This window comes from Lissotriton vulgaris, chromosome 10, assembly GCF_964263255.1.
Source record: "Lissotriton vulgaris chromosome 10, aLisVul1.2, whole genome shotgun sequence".
In the NCBI taxonomy this organism is placed as follows: domain Eukaryota; kingdom Metazoa; phylum Chordata; class Amphibia; order Caudata; family Salamandridae; genus Lissotriton; species Lissotriton vulgaris.
Genome location: NC_141698.1, coordinates 316261249 through 316288512, shown reverse-complemented (window position 1 = coordinate 316288512; position 27264 = coordinate 316261249). Strand labels below are relative to the sequence as shown.

Sequence of the window (27264 nt, the reverse complement as noted above, 5' to 3'; positions counted from 1 at the left end):
TCTTTCATACTACTCTGAAATCCCCACTTTGCCAGTAGGGTTTGTACAATCAGATGACATATATCCTCCTTTGTTAGCCTACAACCATATTAAATGAACCACTACAACCAGAGAATGTTTAAGAGGTGTTTCAGCCCACTGAACAATTTCCCAATCCCTCAAAAAGGATATCCATGACAGGTGCCTTAGTGCAAAATAACAACCCAAGTGGGCCAAAATTTTACTAAACTAGGCCCTTGGTGACTGTCTGATATTGCCAGGCTGCAGCTCGTATGAAAGGAACTCAATTTATTGGTCCTACCCAGAGCCCCCTCCCACTTTGCCTTCAGGCTAAGGCCTCCCTAATGAAATAGTGTTAGGGTTGTATGTGTATCAGAGAACCTAGAGTTGTTTTCCATAGCAAAATGTCTGACATATTAGCTCTACAGTATGACTGGTTCTGATAGATCATTAAAGTCTAGTCGTTCCCCGCGAACAAATTAATCGAAAGAACCATCAGAATCCCAACAAGTGATACCTAGTACACCCTTCTCTTTCGGATTGTCTAAGCAGGGATGATGAATGGATGAAACCAAACAAAAGTCTTTTGTGTGGAGCTCCTTCCTGTAAGGTGGACTGTGGAACAGCCTTCCACTGGGCATACGGCTGATTACATCTGAAACACTGTTTCGAAGCAAATTGAAAACTTGGCTGTTTTCCAAACTCTAGCCGCTCCTGACCTTCCTGTTGCTCTTAGTTTGTAGCGCCGGGACACCCCCGTCGGGGGTAGCCGCGCGCTTTACAAGCTTTAAAATAAAAATAAAAAATAATAATAAGGTCTACTGATGCTTATATCCCACAATCTCTCTGGCTCAGGATCGGACTGGGAAAATCCAAAGCAGCCCGGGTAATTTTCTCTGACCAGCCCCTGCCTGGCCCTGGGAGACTAAACACGCTTGCTTGCTGCTTTTAATACTGGGGGACGATATTGCAGCGCCACTGCAAACCGTCCCCCAGTAACAAAACCGCTGCCCACCACTGCAAATCCAGCCCCCACCCTTCCAGCCTTCTGGGGTAACACCCAATGCACGTTACAGCCAGTCCGGCCCTGTTCTGGTTATGTATTATTTGGAGTACAGTGCCTCAATTTATACCATAAATGTTCAACTAAAGAAAGAAATGATGTAATTAGGGGAATACCGATTGCCTGAAGCCTAAATAACGTGTGGAAATACAGCAATTCTAACAATGTTTGTCTGCTGGAAAGTGGCAGTCATCATAAAGTCCTTGCAACTTGTTTACAGAGCTATCCGCACACTGCGCTCCTTGGGTTGACAGCTAGACCACCAGTCTAACGGTTGAGTTGGGTTAGGGCAGGATATGGTTAGTCTTGGTGTTGAGCAAATGGAAATATCCATATGTTACTTACTGTATGAGTTCCAGTGTACATTATACATTGAAATATCTGTAGGTAGTTTCAGAGTATGGGGGGGACTGAGGAAAGGGGAGATTAAACGATTTGACCAGGATCTCACAAGTTTGTGAAACAGGGAAGACTTAATGAAACTCTTGGTGTCCTGGTTTCAAAGCCTGCAATACGCCCCATTACTGTAGACAAATTATGAGTCATATTTCCTACAACCACGAGAATTGTATTCATGTTTCCAATTTTTTTGCAGTGCGACAAATCAAACTTGTGAAGGGCCTCCAGGAGGTAAAGGTTCATGAAAAAGACTCCGCCTCCTTTGAGGTGGAGCTCTCCCATGAAGATGTGGATGGATCCTGGATGAAGGATGGGCTGAAACTCAAACACGAGGGAAACTGCCGGATTTCTGCTTTCGGCAAGAAGCATTCATTAACTCTCTCAAAACTGAAGCTTGAAGAGTCTGGCCTGATCTCCTTCAAAGCTGAAGGAATCAGTACATCCGCAAGACTGACAGTCACAGGTAGGGTGAGCGCAGCTGGAGAGTGTGTGGCATGTGTACCTCATTCCTGTTTAGCATTAATGAAAATGTCTAGTTAGAGTTTTAGTTTCCTAAACTTTCTAGGTTTTTCATCTAGTCAATCCTCCTCATAATTTAAATTATAAAGCATGATTAGGAAATCTATTTTTGTGCATTTTTACCTTATATTTTCCTAATTCATTGTGAGTCGTGGAATTCAAAATGACAACCCTGCTAAGGACCAATATACAGAGGCATGAAATGAAGTACAGAAGAGTTTTGATGCTAAAATAAATCCACATTTTATGTTTATTTATTAGAACCTCCAGTAACAATCAGCCATCCATTGGATAACATCAAATCCCCTGAGAAGGAGAAGGTGACATTTGAATGCGAACTTTCAAGACCCAATGTGGAAGTCAAATGGTTTAAGGTACGAAGCAGCAATGTGGTTTTGGAAATGTTTAATGTGATGCAACTTCCTACTAAGCCAAAGCCTAAGTCGATGTTTACCATGCATCGCTACTTAGAAGTCTCTTAAAATGTCACTTAGGCAGACCCGTTCTTGTCTACTCACTAACGTCTCAGACATCTCAGAATAACTGCCCCTCAATTTGGAACCATGCTCCTCTGCTGGTACACAACAAGACATCAGTTCAAAGTATATAGAAATGTGCTGGGTTAATGAAAGGAAATAGGCTGAAATGTATTATGGATGTTCAGATATTTCTACAGCTCCAATTTAGCCTTTGTATCAGGAATGCAGGCACTGTTTCACTACTTATTAAAGGGCAGATTACCAATTTGGTTCTGCTTTATTTACATTTCTTTTTGTAATTGTATTAAAGTATTAGAATGCCAGTGATCTAGTGCCTTTCTTCATATCTGAGTAAAGTCATAGCATGAAAGGAGTTGGGGCAGTTGTCCTCATTTTAGTCTCTTTAATACCATGGAGCAGATTTGCCTTCTCACACTACTGATCTAAGTACAAGTGATATCAGACGGCCTTTGAGGTTATAATATACGGTAATCCTTCTCCCAAATGGAGGAGTTTATGATGCATGGCAGCTTTAGAGCACATTTACAGATTGGTTATTGAAACATCCTTTTTAAAAGCAAAGTATAATTTTGTTTTCAATCAATCAAAAATAGCTTCATTCGATTTGGAGATAAATCATATAAGCACAGAAAATAATGTACATATCCAGTTAATTTACATAACACATTAAGAACACACAGTCCATTGGATAAATACATCACATCAACATGATTTAAAAGCCAGAATTCCAGATATACCCAATTATTTTACATGTAATAAAACATACCTTTAAAATAAGTCAGCAAACATTTTAACATTTCATTACATAGGCTCAAATAAATATATCATGAACTTTATAGACCTAAGACAGATTCACATAGAGTTCCTGAACCTAATGACAGTTTTTATAACTATAGCAACAAGTTTTATAAACATTTCAGTATCCAGGATTTGAAGCTTCAAAAAAGCTATACGACATTGTCTCAAACCTAGCATTTTTTTTAAATAGGAACTATAAACCTTTTCCTAGGGATAGAATACAATTTACAAAATAGGACAGTGTGTTTAGTAGATTTAATAAATGTATCGTCATATAGGCATGGAACCAAGTTTCTCGACCAATCATTGACATTTGAGTGACTAATGAGTCTGAAAAAAGTCCCCAGACGAAAATGAGTAAGAGCATTCGTTCAAAGCTACCCAGAACTTGCACCAGATATGGCTGAATGCCTGAACATAATAACAACAATTGATTATTCATGACAGGTACGTTTTTTTACCTTCGTTAGACCATCTCTTGTCTTGTAATTGGACCAGACAATCTACTTTCAGTGCCTTACTTGAGATACAAGCCATACATTCAGGATTCTCAAAATATTCAGGATGGCCGATTTCACTAGCCAGGGGTTTGATATAGCAAAGCCAGGGAATGGAAGAAACCTTATCCAATTTAAAACAATCTTTGATAATGTCTCGATTGAAACTGGTCTCGTTAGACACCCACACCCTATGCCATAGCAACATTGGGCTAATTCTAATCACATCCGAAATGAACGGAATACCTAACTCAGAGTAGCAAATGAAAGTAGCAGTTGAGCTTGGAACAGCCAGCAAATACCTTGTATTTGTATTTTCAGTTAGCTGTAGTGGTTGCACATCCACAAAACCCCCATATACCTCCTCCATATAGGGCTATCGATAAACACTTTGAATTGTAGATTTGTAATAGTTCAGGGACTGGTCTGCGACCTAATTTTCAAGCAAAATTGATCACAACCCCTATAGCTCTGGAGAACATTAGTTTCCTTGCCTGAACAGCAGCAGACCATGACCCTGTACTGTCAAAGTTAATCCCTAAATAGGAGAATTTCATAGTGCATTACATTTTGTTATTAATAAAAGTCTCACAGTGCTTAATGGTCTTCTTGCCACATTTCATTATATATGTTTTAGTGATATTCACGCTCAGACCCCTATCTTGCATAAAGGTATTGAAATATGTTACTGTTCTTTGGATCCCTATTTGAGTCTGTGCCATTAAAACCGCGTCATCAGCGTAAAGTAAAACTGGAACTGGGCTATTGTTAATAATTGGGTAATCTGAACGATGATCTATTAAATACTGGCCAAGGTCATTAATATATAAGGTAAAAGGAAAAGGAGCAAGGACATAACCTTGCCTCACTCCTTTTCTAATTGAATATTTGTCTGAGCATTCACCCTACTTCCCAAAACTATCCCTCGCCCCTACATCTCTATACAATTCTCTCATAAAAAATATTAATGACGAGTTAACGCCCATCTCCTCCAGTTCATTCCACATCTCACGCCTCACACAGTCAAACGCAGAACTAAGGTCTACGAATGACAAGAGCCTTCCCTCCTTCACCTGAGTGTTTTTACTTATAATCAGGCTTAAGTTGAACCCCTGCTCAATGGTCCCAAGACCTAAACGGAACCCATATTGAAGGTCTGAAAGGACATTAGTCTCATCTGCCGAGGTCTGTAATTTATTTAGAATAACTCGCCCCACCACTTTAAGTATGGAATCTGACAGGGAGATAGGACGATAACATGTGGGTTCATTTCTATCTCCCTTTTTAAAGATTGGAATCACTACTGCATCAGACCATCATGAAATAAAGCCCTGACTGCAACATCTGTCTAAAACATTGGTTAGAAGCGGAGCCCAGAGATGAGTATTCGTTTTGTAAACGTACACAGGAACTCCATCCGAGCCTGGAGCTTTACCAGCTGCACTCTCATTAATAGCACAAGTTACTTCCTTGACAGGAAAACTAATGTCTAAAGAGAATTATATCTGCTGTGCAATTGGAACTAAAGCAGAGATTTCTAAATCTACGTCAGTTTGGGCCCGTTATCATCGCTATAAAGCATAGTAAAGTGTTGGACCCATTTATCCTCGCTTATTGCGATTTCTACAGATGGAGTATCATTTGAGGCAAGAAAGGGCGCATTGACTGCCTTCCAAAAGCTAATATTGTCTCTCCGGAGACACGCCTCAAGCAGAGCCTGCCACGCATCTGCCCTTAATTGGTTCTTCCTCGCTTTTAGAGCGCACCTGTAAAGGAATCTGGCCTGTCTTATTTCCACTCTGCACCTGTTCTTTTTATGTAACACTTTCTTTAGGGTTGTGTGCGCCTTGTACATTCCTGATCAAACCAGCCCTGCTCCTTTTGTTTTCCCTGCTTTGATTTGTTCCGTTAATGAAATCTGAATCTCCCTGGTAATTTTACTAAAAGCATTTAAAACGGTTTAATTCCCAGCATCCTCACTTAGGCAGATACCAAACTCCTTACTGCAGGTCTTTACTAGTTATTGAGTAAATTTTTTGGGTCTACTTTGGTCCAACTTAACGAATATCCATTAATACTGGCAAGACCAATATTGAAATCATATTGAGTTCCCAGACCCAGACCCAGACCCAGACCCAGACCCAGACTCACCAGATCAAAATGGACATTTACAGGATAATGGTCGCTCATGGCGATAGAGTGAGTTTCAAAGCTGCGAACCTCACTAGAGTATCTTTTTGTAATTAGGATAAAGTCGATGATAGTGTTACAACCTCTACCAATAAAGGTGGGCCTAAAGGGCACAGTTGGTATACACAAATCATTGGCATAAACCAAGTCAAACTGAAACAAATCCCCCATCTGTGTATGCGCAAAGTGTGCCTGTTCATTGTCTTTGTCTTGACTTACTCTACAGAATCCCTTCCCAGTATGCTTGCACAGAGGGTGATTAAAATCACCTACCATATTATATACATATCAGTAGATAAATCTTACTGCAGTTTGTTGAGATCCTTTTGTAGACACATCAATGCACTAATTATCTGCCCTTTGGGAATATTATTGTAAAAATTTAACAGTGCAACACAGTTCTTTTTTATCAACATGCAATACTAGAATCTGGTAATAAACTGCCGCAATTTTCAGATTTAACGTATTCACCCCCACTTTGTTAGATACATAGATGCATAGAACACCTTTATTTCAACCATGGCTCGTAGCAACTGCTGTTGTGTGGTAGGTTCAATAGCCGTTAATGTGTTTTTCCTTAACCGCCCATGTTTCTTGCAGGCATACCATAGAGAGAACCCTTCCACAAAAGTGAGCCATAGGGGGTCAGATGCTTTCAAGGACAACCCTGCAACATTCCAAAACAGTATATGGCATGCAGCAATTTCACGTGACCCTTCGTTAGAAATAATACCATCAGAGTGACCAATTGTTTCTTCAGTAAGGTGGACCTCTCCCATGGCCCCTGGATTTATTATTACAGGTCCCAAAAGGGCCGCCCCATCAGTAGTACTATTTGGGTTACTGTTGCACAAATCCTGTCCCATTGGATCTAAGATTATTGCAGATCCCATGGGTCAGAGCACCCTTGCGTAGTGTACAGTCCCAACAAAGGACCCATAACAAAACCTAAAGGGCTAATAGGATCTTGCCCAGCACATCTATCATTCTGTACACTTAATTCCCCTACTACAATCGGTCAATCTATATACTTAAGTGTAGGTAAAATGTCAAAAGGATTACGGACCGGAACATTGTAATGGCTCAAAGCATTTACATATGGGCCACCAGCCTGAGTTTAGTACTGTTTAACAGCTTGTGGCTGGTAGAAATACCCCAGAACATTAATTCCAGTATGTATAATATGTGGATTTCCTGCACTAGTTAAAATAGCAAATACTAGGTGTGGATCACTAAAGTTCAAAACAACGCAGTCACCCTGTAGTGTTTTATGGTCTCTTCCTACCCAAGCTACCCGTCTAGCCATTTTTTATTTAGTAAAAAGTACATCTGTTAGACCAGTTTTTCCGCCCAACCAACATAGAGATTTATTACGCAAGGCCTGCCAATTTTCAGATGCTGATATAGATAGGCCTGGGACATTCGCCAAAATTACTGTATAGGGAGTTACAGCAGGTGGTAAGTCAAGACTACTATTACCAATTTCAATTGGCTGCCCCTCGATTAATGCTTTGGTCGAGGTTACCACAGAGGACCAGACATCCTATCTTCAGCCACCTTGCCCTGTTTGCCTACATTCTTCTTTTTCTTTGTAGGAACTTTCTTACTTTTATTCACTACGCAAATAGATTCTTGACTTTCTTTCAAAACTTCACGATTTCTAGAGCGTTTTGATGTCGGCTGTAGATCACATTCTAGGTCACTAACATATATATGCCCTGGGGACTCATGAACACACCCATTTTGGGGTACCTGCATTACAATTCCCTCCTGTATACCATTTGAGGGGGCATTAGAAGAATTAGCTGGACAATTACAAGTAACCAACGTACCTTCCCTCCCTTGCGTCAGGGACTCCTCAACTGAGTTTATTTGTTCCTCAATTTCCCCTGTAAGATAGTTCATCAGGGATTGTTGACCTCCCACACCAGAACTGGCAGGATGCCTTCCTTTTACCCATATTATTCCTTTTTCGTTAAAAATAAATAATAGATATAGACAGAGAAAATTGTACAATCGATAATAAATAACAGATAGTCCTTACAGTGATTTTTACGGGAGTGGCCCCAGCCCAGCCTCTTTCAGTCTCTGACGGGCTCAGACGGGCCCGTATTCCCCCGGTCTTCGCCCGCGTGCGTCCCGCGTTGCGGGACTGGCTCTGAGTTCTTATACGACTTCCAGGGAGCAGGGCAGGGGTAAAGTCCTGCATGCTCGGCCCGGCAGGAGTCAGGGTCCATATGTAAAGTGCGAGGTGCTGATGCCAAAACGTTGCAGAGTGGTCTCCCGCGCAGCAGGACCGGCACGGAGTTCTTATTACGTCCTCTAGGGAGCGGGGGTAAAGTGCTGAATTTTCGGCCCAGGAGAAGTCATGATACGTAGGTGAAGTGCGAGGTGCTGATGCTAAAACTTTGCAGAGCGGTCATTAAAACATACTTTTTGAAAGCAAAATATAATTTTACTACAGTTAGGTAGATGAAGAGTCACCCAAAGAAGGACTCAAAATTATCCATTTTTAGCACATATTCTGTTACCATGTTGATGTTTCCTCTGTAAACAGTACATTTAAGACCCTTCTATTTTTTCTTTTTTAAGGATGGCTCTCAATTACGGCCAAGCAAAAAAATAGGAATATTTTCGCAGGGAAGAAAGAGAAGCCTCATAGTTCACAAATGTGAATATGATGATCAGGGAACTTACGTATGTGATGCGGTTGATGACAAGAGTTCAGCTACGCTGACAGTTCATGGTAAGTGTCGATTCAACAATGGGGTGTGTAATTCGCATATTGTTTTCCTTATGATAACACTCTAAACTGCTTGATTTAGTTCAGCATTCAGACTTCATAAAATCGTAGAACCTATCCAATATAATGATGTGGTGTATTGGCCAGAGCTGTTGACTTTGAAACTAAGGACCCAGGTTGGGGTCTCTGTGTCGGCTCATTATCCTATGATTTTGGGCAAAACAGTTATTCAGTAAAGTATTTTGGGTGTACTTTGGCCCAACTTAACGAATATCCATTAATACTGACAAGACCAATATTGAAATCATATTGAGTTCCCAGACCCTTTTTGATCTTGGCAGTACTCACCAGATCAAAATGGATATTTACAGGATTATGGTCGCTCATGGCTAACATATCTATACAGTGGCAAAGAATGATCTATGCAGCTCCGTTCTAAAATAAGAAAATGTACACAGCTGTACTTCAGTAACTTTGAAAAGAAAATATAAAAATAAGACATACTTTTAGAAAAAAAGCTATACTTCAAAGATAGTGTTATCTTTGTTAGACAGGTGAAACATATTTTCAGGGCCATAGAGTTAGAGTGAATGAACAATATCAGTACCTGAACTAGAACTTAGAGTGTTCAAAACTTTCACTGAAAATTGTACTGATACTTCCCCACAGAATCATGAGTAAACAGCCATCCACGTGTTCTCTGATCCTTTGGGATATTTCATAGTATTTTATCGTGCAAGTATGTGGCATAAATAGTATGGAAAAAGGGGCTGCATAAGATTTGCTGGGGTGAATGGAAAGAGTTGTGTGGTGATCGGAATGGGAGGATGTTTTGGAAATTATTTGCAAAGCGGAATGACTGTAATTTCTTAGATCAGGCCCTGGAAGCTGTGACAACTGCAGATTGTTAGCACTTTGACTTTAGTAACTTGTATCATGTGGGCAGAGACAGAGATCACTGGGCATTCTCAAATATCATTGCCAATATAATTTCAAATTTCTTTATCACCTTAGATGAAGTTTTGAAGTCATTAAAGCCAGTCCTAGTAACAAGAACCCTAGCTCTGATGCATACTGATGGACATATACAAGTCTATTGAAGAGCTGTGGGACCTCTGGGGTTGTCAGGGGCTTAAATCTAACATGAAGCACTTTTGCTTTCCCAAAGACATGGGGTGTTTCTGATGGACCCTTCGACCTGCAGATTCCTCACCTTTTGAATCCTCTCCACGCATCAGACGAGATCCAGAAACTTTGCAGCTGCTCTCCTGGGCTAGTAGGTGGTGCCACAACTCCATCTCAGCTCTGGCCACCACTGCATTCTTGCCATTATAGAGTTGCACAAGGTGCCATAAGGGTGCACAGACATTAACTCTTACATGCAAAGGAGTTGCTCTTGTCAAACACTTTATTACAAAAAAGTGTAAGTGCTACTTTGGAATGTTTCCTTCATAGCTGTCAGGCCTTAAACATTCACACTCCTGTTTTAAACAGGTGTCACTCCCAGATCCACACGTCAACTGCTTGTGGTGTCTCAGGCTAGGCAGGGTACAACCTCAAGTCCTGCTGCTATTGTGGTTATATGCTTGTCAAGGCTATAAAAGAATGTGACGTGAAACTCTCCATGGCCCAAGCTCTGGATGAGTGCTGATGTAATTGGTCCTGTTCCTCTTCTAGGGCCCTCAATAATTGCACTCTGGATCGTCTTTGACCAGAAAGTCCTCGAAGCGGGCCTCACCCAAGGGAAGGGACTCCTAGATATCCTACAGGCGACTTAGAAAAGACCCTTCAGCTTCTCTGTCGATCTTGTTCTAGAGGCAGGTCTTCAGTCTGAGGTTATGCCCCACTAACCCAGGCATCTACGCTACCTCTTAGCCAGACCTAGTGAAAGTAGTGCTGACACTGGGTTTGGGTCTGATGCCACGTTCAAGGAGGTGCTTCTGTTTTTCCTTCCTGAATTGTAGCCTTCATCCAGGCAATTTTGGTGTCCTTCAGAAATATATCCCTTATGGCTGTCTCTGGTGCACCTGCAGGCCTCAAGAAGCTTTTGGGCACCTGCCCAGTCCACTGCTGGTAGCTCTTGCCCCAACAGAACTTGACCCCATCTCAACGCCTCTTGATGGCAGTTAGGTGCCAGTTGTACCGTCTCCCCTGCCAGAGGTCTTGCCGGATACTGTGCTGGCTTTAGATCTGTCACAATAAATTTTCCTAAGACCAAGGCCCTTCTAGTTAGATCCAGATGCTAGTTGCAATGTGTTAGACCTGACATCATTGGCTTGAGTCTCTCCTCCATTTTTTTCTGTTTGCCTCTATGTTTACGATGTTTTTGCTGGTATATCGCTCTGGGCACTGTGCCACTGCTGATCAGGGCCGCGGTGCAAGTGCTCCCTAGGTAAAATTACTGTATTGATTGAATTCCATGTTTGGCTTATTTGGTTTACTGTCAGTCCCTAGTCTAGTGCACCAGGAGTGCCAGGGCTTGTAAATACAAATGCTGCTCGTGGGCTTGCAGCACATGTTGTGCCACCCACAAGAGCGGCCTAGTAAAAGTATGTCTCAAGGTCTGCCATTGCTAGACCTTCATGCAGTCTGGTACTGTCATGCTGACTGCGCAGGTACACCTACTTGCCAGTCCCCAAACCTTCCCTTAACTTCATGTTAGTCACCCCTATGGTAGGCCCGCGGGCAGGGTGCATTGTAAGTATAAGGTAGGACACGCCTGACCAAGTTGGCATGTCCTAATAGTGAATTACAGCCATATTCGTTTTTCACTATGGTGAGGTTACCTGCTCTCCATTAGTTAGAATGGGCTGCCGGGGTTATTAATGCTATAATCCTAGCTGGCTCGGGGAGCATGGTGCAATGTCGAGTTTGGTATCCCTGAACTCGGGGTTTAATAACGCATCCGTTTGTGTGGATGGTTTTTGGACTCTGGGTTTGAAAATAGCACTTTTAGAAAGTGGCTATTTTCTTGTCTAACTATTTCTGGTTTCTGCTGGTTTGGTGTGTGTGTGACAGGGGCTGGGTGGCTCCAGAGTTCTGAATGAGTCAGTGTGGGGTGAGTGGTGCATTTGCATTGTGAGTAGGGGGAGAGTAGTTCCTGATAGCCTGCCCTGCCTGATACAATGCTGGCTCCACCTCCTGCCGGGCGACTGATAGCTCTGCTCCTGCCAGTGACAATACTGGCTCCACCTCCTGCTGGGCGTCTGAGGATCCAGCCCTGCACAGTGAATAAGCCAGGTGCCTCTGCCTGGCTACACCCACAACAAACCCAGGATGAGGGGAATTCCCCTGCATGGACAAAGGGATCAAAGCCAAAAAGGGGTTTAAGAGAAGGACCCCTGAACCAAGACTTCAGATCCATTCTGACAAGGAACCCTGAACCAAGGACAAGAAGCCTGCTGATCCAAGGACTTGCCTACCCCTTCTGCCAGAGTGCTGTTTGCTGGGGGGAATCCTGCAAGTGCATTCTTTATTTTTGCCAAGGAACCAGGAGAGAGGAACTGAGTGTGTACTCTCAAACTTTGCTAAAGAAAATCTCCAAAGGCTGGAAGAGTGCAAGCCTCCTTTTGAAGTCACAGGGCTAAAGGACTTCATTTATTTGCTAAAAGTGCTTGTTGCTGGAACCTGAAAATCCAGCACCTCTGAAAGAATCCAGCAATCCCGACGCCGACGGACGCCGCCGAATCCAGCTAGACATCCTGAGTAACGGCTCCAGTGTCCCGCTTCCTCGACGCCGGCCGCCGGTAGCGACGCCAGAGAGTAGTGAGTTCGGCTCCAGCTCCAAGTGACCCCGTGTCTGCACCGCCGCTGATCGCATCGACTCCGAGCCCTCTCGACGCCTTGAGCGCTGCTCACTCTTGCAACATCATCATCGACATCGACGACGACGCCATATCCTGCTTCGCCTCGTGAGCGCTGCTCCTGCCTGACATCTGTCGACGCCGCTGCAGATTGCCCGACTCCGAGGCTCGATCGACGCCGAAGACGCAACGCCGAACTTCTCGACGCCGCTGATCATCGTGTGCTTTGCTTTTCCAAGGTACTGTGTTGTGGGGGGTCCGTGTGACTCCGGGCTCGACGTAGCGCTTCTCGCGGTAGACGCCGAACCTTTGGATTAACTTTGCCTCGACGTCGTGTGACTCCCGTGTGGGTTACATTGTTGCTAAGAACTGTGATTTAAAGAAGAAGAGTTGCTTTTGTTACTAAAGACTTTGTGCTAAGAAGAAATTACACTTGAACTATTATTTTTCCTTCCAAGAGTATTTATTAAGATTGTGGTATATTTTTGTCGTTATTTGGTCTTGTGCTAAGCCTTATATAAACATCCTTATTTTTATAATACTACTGTGTCGTGTCCATTTGTAGTGTATTCACTTTATTACTGTGTGTGGTCATAAATGCTTAATGCACTGCCTCTGAGATAAGCCTGTCTGCTTTGCCAAGCTACCAAGGGGGTGAGCAGGGGTTATCTAAGTGTGTGATCCCCTTGCCCTGACTGGAGGAGGTGAGTCCCTATTTGTCAGAAGTGTATACCTCTGCCAACTAGAGACAGCCAAGTCTAACATTGGTGGGTCAGCGGTGAGGATTTGAACTTTGCATTTATAACCCATGTGCAGTGATTAGTGTGCGCTACATAGTGAAAGCAGACCATAGCGCAGCCACAATCTATTTTTGGTAGGATTCTATTTTTGTTCTCCGCTTTTCTGAAGCTTGATTTTTGAACACTGCCAGTTTTGACCATGAGTGATGCCGGAGTCACTACCCCTGTTGCAGTTGTGGATGAATGTGATAGAGCAAAGATAAACGACTACAAGTTACATGACCTGAAACACTTTTGCAAGCAGTTTAAAGTCCCTACCACAAGCTTCAAGATTAAGGAAAACTATCTCAAAGCTTTGGAGGCCTGGTTGGAGTCCAGAGATCCCTCTGATGCGGTGGTGGTACCGCCAGGGGAAGGGGAGGAAGAGGTTCCAGTGAATTGGCCCGTGTCTTCTCCCGGTAGCAGTGTGTCCTCCAAGGGTCTTTCTCCTGAAGAAAGAGAAGAAAGGGAGAAGGAGCGTGCATACAACATGGAAATGGCAAAACTTAAGATAAATGGGCAGTTGGAGTTAGAAAATGCAAAAGGCAGAGGAGAAGCTGAAATGGAGATCAAAAGGTTGGAGTTTGAAAGAGAAAAGTTAGCTTTTCAGCGTGAAAAAATGGCGAGGGAAAAGGAGCTCCAAGCTAAGAGTTTAGAATTGAATCCCTCTGGTGGCAGCATCCCATCTGTGCCTGCAGAAAGTAGGTTTTATTTTCCCAAGGATGTGATCAAAGATTATCATAAGAATGAGGATATTGGTCAATGGTTTAAAGCATATGAGTTAGCATTGTTGGCCCACCGGGTCCCTGAGAAGGATTGGGGAGCGGGGTTGTTGGGTCGCTTTGTGAATGAGGGGAGAGATACCCTGTTAGATATTCCTGTGGAGGATAGGATGTTGTATACTAATATGAAAGATGCTTTAATGTTGAGGTATGGCCTAACCCCAGAAAAGTACAGACAAGCCTTTAGAGAATGTAAGAAATTGCCTGGTACAACGTGGGTTGAATATGTGTCATTTTTTTTGCAGAGCCATGGATGGTTGGGTAAAGGGCAGCAAAGTGGAAAGTTATGAAGCTCTTTATGATTTGTTTGCTTGGGAGCATTTGTCTAATAACTGTTTTCCAGAGCTGCGCCAGCACCTTATTGATAGCAAGATATCTAACCCTAGAAAACTTGCTGAGGAGGCGGACCGCTGGGTCAGTACTAGGGTCCACAAGGGTCCAGTGGGAGACTCAGCCAAAGGTGGGCAGGGTCTCCAGCAGAAGAGTGGGGGGACAAGGGTAAACAGAGGGAGTTCCAGAAAGGGCCCCAAAGTAATCCCCAAGGGAACCAAGGGAAAGGTTCACAGCCTCTCCCTGTGAAGAAGCTAGGGGCCCTGACAGGTAAACCTTTTCATAGGGGCCCAATGACCTGCTATGTTTGTAAGCAGGTAGGACATCGTTTTTATGATCCCCAGTGTCCCATGAGGGACTCTAATGCATCACCACGTGCACCCCCCGTCAGTTGGTGAGTGTAGCCATGGGAGGGGAGGAGATGGTTGCCCCTGGTGGGAGGGGTCCCGCAGAGATGTCCCTGGTCTCGCTAGGAGCGATGGAAATGGTCCCTCCACCCCCTCTGCCTAGTAACACTAATAAATATAGGCAGTGGGTGACCATTAATGGCCATAGAGTGGAAGATCTCAGAGACACCAGAGCGAGTGTGACAGCTGTCAAGTGTCACTTGGTGTCCAGAAAGCAGGTGGTTCCCCACACATTCTACCCGGTGATAGCTGCTGACAACTCCCAGAAAGAGTGTGAGGTAGCTCAGGTTCCCTTTGAATGGGGGGAAGTTTCAGGTACTCTTCAGGTCGCTGTGAGGCCCGCCATGCCTGTTGATTGTCTCCTGGGCAATAATTTGGAAGACTCCCCTTGGGCTAAGGTAGAGCGAGAGACATATTTGAAAATGTTGGGTGTGCCAGAGTGGGTGTGTGCAACCACTCGATCAATGACAGCAAGTAAGGGTGTTGATGGGGTCCCGGAGCCTGAAAGTATGGCCCCGGACCCAGCTGTAAAGAGAAGAGGCAGGAGGCGTGGGAAATGGGAAACCGGCGCCCACCATTCACGTGGTCCAGGAGGAGGTAGACCCTGAGGGAGATGCCCTGGAGCCCACAGGGGAACAAGTTGCTGAACTGGGAGACCTGCCCGAGCTGACCCACTGGCAGCGGGATGGTGGTCCCTCCAGCGAAGAATTTAGTGCAGAACAGAAAGTGTGCCCTTCTCTTGTGGGTATGAGGCAGCAGGCCTCAGCCCAAACCGCAGGTGATCAGTCAGGGACACATTTTGTCTACTGGGAGAACGACCTCCTGTATAGCGAGCCTAAGGCTGCTGAGCCTGGGTCAGCCCGTGTGCTGGTGGTACCCCAGCGCTTCAGAGCCTTCCTACTGGGTTTGGCTCATGACGTTCCGTTAGCTGGACATCTGGGGCAGGACAAGACCTATGACAGGCTTGTCACCCATTTTTATTGGCCTCAGATGAGAAGGGATGTAGACATCCATTGTAAAACCTGTCATACTTGCCAGGCAAGTGGGAAAAGCGGAAGGAAGCAGAAGGCTCCCCTCCAACCTTTTCCAGTCGTCAGTAACCCCTTTGACCGGGTGGGGATTGACATTGTTGGGCCCCTGGACCCCAAGGCAGCCCTGGGCAACAGGTTCATCCTGGTCTTGGTGGACCATGCCACATGGTACCCGGAAGCCATCCCTCTCCGAACAGTGACGGCCCCCGTGGTGGTTCGGGCACTGATGGGTGTTTTCTCCCGCATGGGGTTCCCCACAGAGTTGGTGTCAGACCGTGGCACCAACTTCATTTCCAATTATATGAAGTCTCTGTGGAAGGAGTGTGGGGTAACCTACAAGTTCACCACTCCTTACCACCCTCAAGGTAATGGGCTGGTTGAGAGATTCAACCGGACCCTTAAAGGCATGATCATGGGTCTTGAAGAACCAATGAGGCGTAAATGGGACGTCCTCTTGCCATGCCTGCTGTTTGCTTACCGTGAGGTGCCACAGAAGTCTCTAGGGTTCAGCCCCTTTGAGCTTTTGTATGGTCACCCGGTAAGAGGACCTTTGAGTCTGGTCAAAGAATGCTGGGAGCAATCTCCCAGGAAACCTCCCCAGGATGTATACAGTTACATGCTGGCCTTTAGGAACCAGACTCGGCGCTTCAGAGATCTTGCTCAGGCGAATCTGGAGGCCAGCCAGGAAGAGATGAAGTGGTGGTACGACCGGAATGCCACTCTGGTCGAACTTCAGCCTGGTCAGGAAGTTTGGGTCATGTCCCCTGTGGAACCTTGTGCGCTCAAGGACAGGTGGACTGGACCGTTTAAGGTTGTGGAGAAGAAGAGTGATGTCACCTACTTGGTCGACTTGAAATCTCCCAGCAACCCCTTGAGGGTCCTGCATGTCAACCGTTTAAAGCCCCACTTAGAAAGGTCCGAAGTGGGCATGCTCCTAGCTACGGATGCTGGAATGGAGGAGGAGAGTGAGCCTCTTCCTGACCTCCTGTATGCAAAAGAGCAAGATTGGTCAGTGGATGGTGTTGTCCTCTCTGACACACTGACCCTTGAGCAGCAGCAAGATTGTCGCCAACTGCTGGGACAATTCCCTGATCTGTTCTCCTTGATTCCTGGTGTCACTCAGTGGTGTGTCCATGATGTGGACACCGGGGACAGTCCTCCTGTGAAGCACAAGGCTTACAGGGTGACTGACAAGGTCAGAGCATACATTAAGGAGGAAGTCTCCAAAATGGTTGCCTTAGGGGTGGTTGAGTCCTCTAGCAGTCCTTGGGCCAGCCCAGTGGTCTTGGCCCCAAAGGCTGCAGCGCCTGGTGCTTCACCAGAACTTCGGTTCTGTGTGGATTACCGAGGACTCAATTCAGTCACCAAGACTGACGCGCACCCCATCCCCAGAGCTGATGAGCTCATAGATCGGTTGGGGGCTGCCCGGTACCTTAGTACGTTTGATCTAACGTCTGGGTACTGGCAGATCGCCTTAACTGATGGGGCAAAAGAGAGGTCAGCATTCTCCACACCATATGGGCTCTACCAGTTCCGGGTTATGCCCTTTGGGATGAAGAATGCCCCTGCCACCTTCCAGAGGTTGGTCAACCAGGTCTTGGCTGGACTGGAGGATTTCAGTGCCGCCTACCTGGACGACATTGCAGTGTTCAGCGCCAGCTGGGAGGAACACTTGCGCCACCTCCAGGAAGTGTTGTTGGCCCTGCGTAGAGCAGGCCTCACAAACAAAGCCAGTGGGGCACCAAGTAGGGAGCGACAAGGTGGCCCCCCTGCAACGCAAGATAGATACCATCCTGACATGGGTACCGCCCAAAACCCAAACTCAGGTGAGAGCCTTCTTAGGTCTCACAGGTTACTACAGGAGGTTTGTCAAGGATTATGGTAACATTGTGCACCCCTTGACTTCGCTGACTTACAGGAAGCAGCCACGAAATGTGATCTGGACTGACGCCTGTCAGACGGCCTTTGACACCCTGAAAACTGCAATGTGTACAGCACCCATACTCCAGGCACCCGGCTTTTCTAAAGAATTTGTTGTCCAGACGGACGCTTCAGAGCATGGCGTGGGGGCTGTTCTAGCTCAGGTGAATGAAGAGGGCCGAGACTTACCTGTAGCCTTCATCAGTAGGAGGTTACTTCCCAGGGAACAGAGGTGGAGTGCGATAGAACGAGAAGCATTTGCTGTGGTCTGGGCGCTGAAGAAGCTAAGACCCTACCTGTTTGGGACTCACTTCCGGGCTCAGACAGACCACAGGCCCCTCAGATGGTTGATACAGATGAGGGGTGAGAATCCAAAGCTGTTGAGGTGGTCCATTTCCCTACAGGGGATGGACTTCACGGTGGAACATCGCCCTGGTACAGATCACGCCAATGCTGATGGTCTATCCAGATTTTTCCGCCTTAGTGATGAGGACTCCCTAGGTCAAGGGTAGTTCTCCCCACATTTCAGCTGGAGGGGACACGTGTTAGACCTGACATCATTGGCTTGAGTCTCTCCTCCATTTTTTTCTGTTTGCCTCCTATGTTTACGATGTTTTTGCTGGTATATCGCTCTGGGCACTGTGCCACTGCTGATCAGTGCCGCGGTGCAAGTGCTCCCTAGGTAAAATTACTGTATTGATTGAATTCCATGTTTGGCTTATTTGGTTTACTGTCAGTCCCTAGTCTAGTGCACCAGGAGTGCCAGGGCTTGTAAATACAAATGCTGCTCGTGGGCTTGCAGCACATGTTGTGCCACCCACAAGAGCGGCCTAGTAAAAGTATGTCTCAAGGTCTGCCATTGCTAGACCTACGTGCAGTCTGGTACTGTCATGCTGACTGCGCAGGTACACCTACTTGCCAGTCCCCAAACCTTCCCTTAACTTCATGTTAGTCACCCCTATGGTAGGCCCGCGGGCACGGTGCATTGTAAGTATAAGGTAGGACAAGCCTGACCAAGTTGGCATGTCCTAATAGTGAATTACAGCCATATTCGTTTTTCACTATGGTGAGGTTACCTGCTCTCCATTAGTTAGAATGGGCTGCCGGGGTTAATAATGCTATAATCCTAGCTGGCTCGGGGAGCATGGTGCAATGTCGAGTTTGGTATCCCTGAACTCGGGGTTTAATAACGCATCCGTTTGTGTGGATGGTTTTTGGACTCTGGGTTTGAAAATAGCACTTTTAGAAAGTGGCTATTTTCTTGTCTAACTATTTCTGGTTTCTGCTGGTTTGGTGTGTGTGTGACAGGGGCTGGGTGGCTCCAAAGTTCTCAGCGAGTCAGTGTGGGGTGAGTGGTGCATTTGCATTGAGAGTAGGGGTAGAGTAGTTCCTGATAGCCTGCCCTGCCTGATACAATGCTGGCTCCATCTCCTGCCGGGCGACTGATAGCTCTGCTCTTGCCAGTGACAATACTAGCTCCACCTCCTGCTGGGCGTCTGAGGACCCAGCCCTGCACAGTTAATAGGCCAGGTGCCTCTGCCTCGCTACACCCACAACAAACCCAGGATGAGGGGAATTCCCCTGCATGGACAAAGGGATCAAAGCCAAAAAGGGGTATAAGAGAAGGACCCCTGAACCAAGACTTCAGATCAATTCTGACAAGGAACCCTGAACCAAGGACAAGAAGCCTGCTGATCCAAGGACTTGCCTACCCCTTCTGCCAGAGTGCTGTTTGCTGGGGGGAATCCTGCAAGTGCTTCTTTATTTTTGCCAAGGAACCAGGAGAGAGGAACTGAGTGTGTACTCTCAAACTTTGCTAAAGAAAATCTCCAAGGGCTGGAAGAGTGCCAGCCTCCTGTTAAAGTCACAGGGCTAAAGGACTTCATTTATTTGCTAAAAGTGCTTGTTGCTGGAACCTGAAAATCCAGCACCTCTGAAAGAATCCAGCAATCCCGACGCCGACGGACGCCGCCGAATCCAGCTCGACATCGTGAGTAACGGCTCCAGTGTCCCGCTTCCTTGACGCCGGCCGCCGGGCCCGATCAACGCCAGTAGCGACGCCAGTGAGTAGTGAGTTCGGCTCCAGCTCCAAGTGACCCCGTGTCTGCACCGCCGCTGATCGCATCGACTCCGAGCCCTCTCGACGCCGTGAGCGCTTCACACTCTTGCAACATCATCATCGACATCGACGACGACGCCGTATCCTGCTTCGCCTCCTGAGCGCTGCTCCTGCCTGACATCTGTCGAAGCCGCTGCAGATCGCCCCGACTCCGAGGCTCGATCGACGCCGAAGACGCAACGCCGGACTTCTCGACGCCGCTGATCATCGTGTGCTTCGCTTTTCCACGGTACTGTGTTGTGGGGAGTCCGTATGACTCCGGGCTCGACGTAGCGCTCCTCGCGGTCGACGCCGAACCTTTGGATTAACTTTGCCTCGACGTCGTGTGACTCCCGTGTGGGTTACATTGTTGCCAAGAACTGTGATTTAAAGAAGAGTTGCTTTTGTTACTAAAGACTTTGTGCTAAGAAGAAATTACACTTGAACTAATATTTTTCCTTCCAAGAGTATTTATTAAGATTATGGTATATTTTTGTCATTATTTGGTCTTGCGCTAAGCCTTATATAAACATCCTTATTTTTATAATACTACTGTGTCGTGTCCATTTGTAGTGTATTCACTTTATTACTGTATGTGGTCATAAATGCTTAACTCACTGCCTCTGAGATAAGCCTGTCTGCTTTGCCAAGCTACCAAGGGGGTGAGCAGGGTTATCTAAGTGTGTGATCCCCTTGCCCTGACTGGAGGAGGTGAGTCCCTATTTGTCAGAAGTGTATACCTCTGCCAACTAGAGACAGCCAAGTCTAACACAATGATTGTTGAAAGAAGTGTCTTATTGGCCTCACTCCATGTTGAGTACTATGGCAGACCTTTCTGGTGGATACTCTTATCTACCTGCACTTTCCTCACCGATCCACCTTCCTCCACTTTCTGAGGAATGATCATGCAATCATCCCAAGTTCTGATACACTACATTCTTTTGGTAATCTCATCAGATTCAACTCAGGTTCAGGGGTTGTGGAAAAAAGGATGGGGACCTGATGTCTGTGTGCCAATGTGCTGCCTTGTGTGATTCAAAGGTGTCATGCCCGGGGTGGTGTCTGAAGTCTCAAAGGAGTTGTGGCAGAATGTGCAGGAGAGCTATTGCAACTTTTCCAGATGCACACTGGCACCTAGAGGGCTTCAATGGAGTGTATCCACCAGAAAGAGCACTCCCATTATAAACAGGGTGACAGACACAATCCCTTTTGTTACTTAACTTACTTTCCCCCTTGATTCCACTGTTAAGCTCCTGGTAAGGATTATGCTGCATAGACAGGATTGAGCTTCCCCTTCTCTATGCGGATTTTGAAGTTCTTCAGTTGCAGACTCGAAAGGTTTGCAAAGATTGGTGAAAGATATATGACTTTTATGTAGTACTCTGAATTGGTTATTAGTCTTAAATTCAGGGCTGTGCTATTGGGAGTCCTATTGTCAAATGTAGAGTCTTTTTCAAACCAATGGAAAGAATCAACTTCTTAAATGTTTTAGAGCTTTCTTCATTCTGAACTGAATTGGTCTCCCCTTATGAGATGTTTGCTCAGGAAGACCAGTAGAGTCAACAGAGGGATATTTTCCTTTGCTGCAAATTGTCATGCAAATACCTTCTCTCTTTTGAAAATCAATAAAGCGAAAGCTGTACCTGGTGCTACTTACTGAGCTGGCCTATGCAGGTACACTCAGACATTACAGACCTAAGAGAATGGCTTTTCGAAGAATATTCTGTGTTCACCATCAGGAATCTGATCTATGCTTGTCATGAGGAGACTGAGTTTGAGAGAATATCTATGACACAATGAAGTGGACTCCTGTTTCCCTGTAATTCTTGGTCTGCAGTAACTTGCATGCATCTCTAATGATTGATATTTTGTGGTATACAGTGATAAACCCAAAGTCTCATGTTTTTCTGTGGGGAAACCACGTAGGAAAAACTGTAATTTAAGTTTGAATCTGTTGTTCTCACACCACATTCTATTAATGTAAAGGATGTTCAGTTGATTGTATTATGATTAAGTGCTGATGTAACCTTATAAAGAGAAAATGTAGAGCTCCTTAACGCATCCATCACGTCAGTAATACATTTTTACCAAGCCTTGCCTGGGTGTGGAACCATACTTTGATTGGGTATAAGTTGACACAAACAAGTTTTACTTTCACATTTTAGGATGGGACTGGTTGCCATAGTCTTACTTTTTCTAGAGCTAGAGATTTGGTAGTGCATGTTCCATCTTTCCTCTGTAATTTTACTTCTAGGCATTCTTGTATATATTTCTTGTTTTGTATTACTTTTTTAGAGTCTTAAGACTTTGAATCTGGTGTTGGTGAGAGACAGTATACAAGAATGGAAACCTGCACTGGTTAATGTACTTACAATCCTAGCCTGTTTAACTACTTTTCATGTGGTGGTACAGAAAGGGATAGGCTGGGACTGTTCCATTCCTTTTGACACACTCATTTGTCGGATGTAGTTACTTCCTTTGTGTTTAATAACGTTTGCCTATATTTTCTGCTGTTTATTACAGAACTGCTTTCTGATACATTTGTATCTTATGCTTAAATGGGATTGATTTTTTTAATTATGCTTTTTAATGTTTGTATCTTTTTTGGGTATGTTTTTATGACTCTGGTAAAAAAATACACATTTTCTGCAATGACAATGGTATGGAAATTGTTTATGTGATTGTAAATGTTCTCCATTGTCAGTGGTAGTAAACGCGGGTGATGGATCAGAACTGTAATAGACTCACAAGTAGATAAAGTGGCTTACCCTTCATCATGCATTGTCAGCAAGACAGGATTAGAACTCAGGTCTCCTGGAACCATTTTTTATTAGTTGAATCTGGAATTCTGAATACTTTTCAATTCATATTTTCATCGGGTAGGTGGAGTTCACTTGTAAAATACAATTTCCTGAAGGGCTACTCTAATGGAATAAACAGACTGATGAGAAACCATGATATTGCCCCAGCATTACGATAGATTCAACACACTGGTTAGCCCGTGTGGATCCACAGTAGCATCACAAGGGAAATGATTTCAATCAATCAATCAGGATTTTTGAAGCGCACTACTCACCTGTGAGGGTCTCAAGGTGGGGGGGTTTGAGCAGCTCTGTGGTCATCAGAAGAGCCAAGTCTTGAGATCCTTTCTGAATAGGTGCAGTGTCGGGCTTCGTCTGTTGCGGGGGGGGGGGAGTTCATTCAGGTCTTGGCCATGATGTGGGAGAAGGAGAAGGATCTGCCACACACTCTGGCCCTGTGGATGCGGAAGACCGTGGCTACGACTAGGAGGCAGAGCGGAAGTCTCTCTTGGGGGCATGGAAGGAGATTCTTTCATTGAGGTATTGGCTTCCGGTGTTATGGAGGGCTTTGTAGGCGTGTGTGAGCAGTTTGAAGGTTATTCTTTTTTGATTCAGGAACCAGTGGAGGTCGTAGAAGTGTTGGGTGATGTGGTCATGTTGTGGGATGTCAAGGATGAGTCTAGCTTCGGTGTTCTGGAGTTTGTAGAGGAGTGTTTTGTTGATTCCGGTGTAGAGGGCATTTCCATAGTCAAGTCTGCTGGTGATGAGAGCATGGGTGATGGTTTTCCTGGAGTTGGGAGGATCCATTTGAAGGTCTTGCAGAGTATGTGGAGGACACAGTGTTGATCTAGCGGTTCATGGTGAGTGAAGAGTCAAGTATGATGCCAAGGTTGCGAGTTTGGTCCATTGGGGAGTGTGGGTTTCCGAGGGCGGGGGGCCACAAGGTGTTGTCCTATGTAGAGGGGTTAGAGCTGAGGATGAGGACTTCTGTTTTCTCTGAGTTGTGCTTCAGGCAGCTGCTGCTCATCCAGTTTGCAATGTCCTTCATCCCTTCTTGGCAACTGTGCCTGGTGATGTCGGGTTCCTTGTTGAGAAAGAGGATGAGCTGGGTGTTTTTCAGTGTATGAGACTATGTTGAGTCTCATAAGCTAGCAACGAGTCTTTTCTGATGATGGTTGTGAGGTTGGCCATGTAGACGTTGAAGAGTGTGGGGCTAAGGAAGGATACTTGGGGTACTCCATATCTGATCTCTGTAGGTTCGGAGAGGCTAGGCGTGAGTCTTATTCTCAGTGTTCTGCCTGAGAGAAAAGATCAAATCCAGTCTAAGGCAGTTGCCTGGATGCCGGCGTTGTGGAGGTTGGCAGCTAGTGTGCGGTGGGAGATGGTTTCGAAGGCTGCTGAGAGGTCTAGGAGCATAAGGGCGGCTGTGTGGCCTTGGTCGAGGAGGGTACAGATGCCATCAGTGGCAGCTATGAGGGTGGTCTCAGTGCTGTGGATGCTGTGGTAACCAGATTGAGAGGTGTCGAGGATGTTGTTTCTTTGAAGTGCGCTAGCTGGGTGTTGACGACTTTGTTGATGACTTTGGTGGCGAAGGGGAGAAGAGCGATGGGCCTGAAGTTCTTGAGGTCTGTCGAGTCTGTGGAGGGCTTCTTGAGGAGGGATTTGACTGCAACGCATTTCCAGTTGTCGGGTAATGTGGCTGTCCTCAGGTAGCAGTTGATTGTTTGTCGTAGTTTGGGTGCGATGGCGGTGGCGGCCCTGTGGAAGATGAGTAGGGGGTCAGTGGGTGCTCCGGAACGGATGCTTTTCATAGTTTCTGCAGTGTCTTCTGTGGTGAGAGGGGCCGAGTGAGGAGGGTCGGCTAGATGGTGTCGCTGGTGGGGGGTGTTGGGTGGGTGCTGTGGTCTTCGCCGTCAAAGTTGTTGTAGAGCGTCTTGATCTTGTGGTGGAAGAAGGAGCTGAGTTTGTTGCAGAAGTCTTGGGAGGGAGGGATGTCAGTAGTTTCTCTGTTAGGTCTAGTGAATTCTTGTATGATGGTGAAGAGTTCCTTGGAGTTGGAGAGTATTCTGTCTTGGATGAAGTGTCTCTTAGTTGATTTGATGAGTTGGTGGTGTGCAGTGATTGTGGCCTTGTAGGCAGAGGGTACTTGCGGGTTTTTTCTGGTTCTCCATGTTTTCTCCAGTCATTGGCAAGAGCGCTTGGATTCTTGGAGGTCCTTGGTGAACCAGGTGGCTTTTGTGTTGTGTCGTCTGATGGAGTTCTGGAGGGGGGCGAGAGTGTTGGCGCAGATGGCGATCCATTGGTGGACGTTGTTGGCTGCTGTGTTGGCGTCTGTTGTGGTAGGGGAAGGAGTGCAGCTGAGGGCAGAAGTAAGGTGTTCTTCAGTGATTTTGTTCCAGTTGCTGCTTGGGAGGGGTGGCGTGTGCTTGTGAGCAGTGGGTTTCGAGAAGGAGAGATGGGCGCAGTGGTGGTCTGTCCAGAACAGTTCTGTGGTGTGACTGAAGCGAATGTTGTTTCATCCGATGAAGATGGGGTCGAGAATGTGTCCTGCCATGTGAGTGGGGTTGGAGACAAGTTGCTTCAGTCCAATGTTGGTGAGGTTCTCTATGAGGGGGAGGGTGTTGGGATCACTGAGGTTGTCTAGGTGGAAGTTCAGTTCTTCGAGCAGTATGTAGTCCGTGGAGGTGAGGGCGTGGGGGACATTGTAGGTGCTGTCAAAGAATCCATAAATATGTCTCTGGTGTCATGAACTGTATTGCATTTATCCTAAATCTTTGTGGCATTTGAATTCCGCTTCTCCTCTCTACTAACCTTTCTCTGGCGAAGTCAACACCTGATAAATTGCCATTTGTATTTTTCAAGGTCAAAGGTCATCTCACAAAACCTCATTCTGCCCTTTGGTTTCACCAGCTAATTCCTAATTTTACAACCTTTCAGACACCCATTTCAATAAATTAAACCAGACATTAATGATCTATTGCTTGCTAGTCTTGTTGATCTAAAACCTCTTGTGAGAGCAAGCAATGAAACCAGGGCACCAACAAGGCTGGATGTGAGAGGCGGGTGTGTAACTCAACAAAGAAAGCTGCTTCGCTTTCAGAAAGAGGAATGATACGCCTGTTGTGTTGCTGCTGCATTCTTCATTTGTCAGTACTTGCCCAGGGAGTAGCAACTCCACCAGCATTCGGTTGGTACAGTCACTTGGCTGATGCTCCGCCATCTTGTGTGAACCATTATACGATTCTCTGGGTACGCTCGGGCCACTACAAGCTCAATCTCCTCTGACTGAGGGTTCAAAGTAGTTCCTTACGTAGTCAACAGCATGTGCAGCTACTTTTCAGAGTTTTGCAAAAGAAAGGAAAGAAAGACAGATAGGAAAAATGTAGAAAAAGATAATGTTGTCAATCTATAACCTGAAAAGCCTAAACAATGAATTGCCTTTAAAATCTGTTTCTTTTTCTGGCAGCACGTGACATACAAATTGTGAAACCGTTGGAAGACGTGGAAGTTACAGAAAAGGAGAGTGCATCATTCCTCTGCCAGATTTCACATGATGAGGTCCAAACGCAGTGGTATAAAAATGATGCAAAGCTAAAGGCAGGAGACAATGTGAAGATTCGCCAAGAAGGTATTCTCAAAAACATATTACTAAAGGATTCTTTGGTTTTGCACTAGGTCTCTGAAGATAACGTTTTCCACAGTGATTTTATAATGTGTACCGGCTTTGAGTCTATTTGCTGGCTATTTAAATGTACCTTTTAAGTTATATCAGTGTTTTTATGTACCACACGCAACACTTTGATACTATGTATGTGAGCACTTTTTTCAACATGACATTTTATTGACACTGAGAAAATTCCTCAACAATGGTCAGAGGTATACACCTTGCATGTTAAAACCACATGCATTAAATCAAAATAAGACATGAGCAGACACTAGCGTGAGGTTTCCAAGTCTCTTTGCCTATGGTTGAATAGAGTAATTGTTCCTTGCTAGTGGCCTGGGTGGCCCAACTTGTCCTTCCTCAGGAAAATGCTTGCCATATACTGTGCTTGCACTTACACTGCCTTAGGTCAGCAATTCAATTCAATTCAATAAATCTTTATTCAGATACATTTGTCGTGTCCATAAAAGCACAGGTCAAATCAATCAATTTACAAAATACTTAAAAATATTTAAATGCATAAAAATACAGTGCTCAAAGAAGAAAGAGAAACTGGCATGTGGAATATGCACATAATTTAATTATTACCATTCACTTATAACTATATTTTGTTGAGACAGACTAAAAGTCAACCTCCATTCATCGCCCATAGTGGTACGTGCATGAACAGCTGCTTTCAAAAAGGAACATACTCGAAAGATCAAAACATCTTCTTCCAGACTAAGAATTTTAGTATAGGCTATTTTATGGTCAATGATGGCAGTTTCCTTAAAAAACGGAATTAGGAACAGTTTGGTGTACATTTGATAAAAATTACAAAAGAATAAAAAGTGTACCATGGTTTGTTTACTATGATTGTTACATGGGCACATCTTTTGCTCAAGTTTAGTACTATGCCCTAACGGAAAACAAAGCATGTATTTCAGCCGCTCTTAACCTA

The 27264-nt window shown here is 45.3% G+C and overlaps 1 protein-coding gene across 1 annotated transcript in view; it reads left to right on the top strand.

Moving 5' to 3' along the window:
• The window catches only part of OBSCN (obscurin, cytoskeletal calmodulin and titin-interacting RhoGEF), a 1012031-nt gene that overhangs the window by 342042 nt on the left and 642725 nt on the right, over positions 1 to 27264 (top strand). Inside the window, exons 23-26 of the mRNA XM_086941076.1 lie at positions 1659 to 1925; positions 2243 to 2355; positions 8559 to 8712; positions 26127 to 26288. Of these exons, the coding sequence (XP_086797202.1) occupies positions 1659 to 1925; positions 2243 to 2355; positions 8559 to 8712; positions 26127 to 26288 (696 nt within the window). The remainder of the gene's footprint in view (positions 1 to 1658; positions 1926 to 2242; positions 2356 to 8558; positions 8713 to 26126; positions 26289 to 27264) is intronic.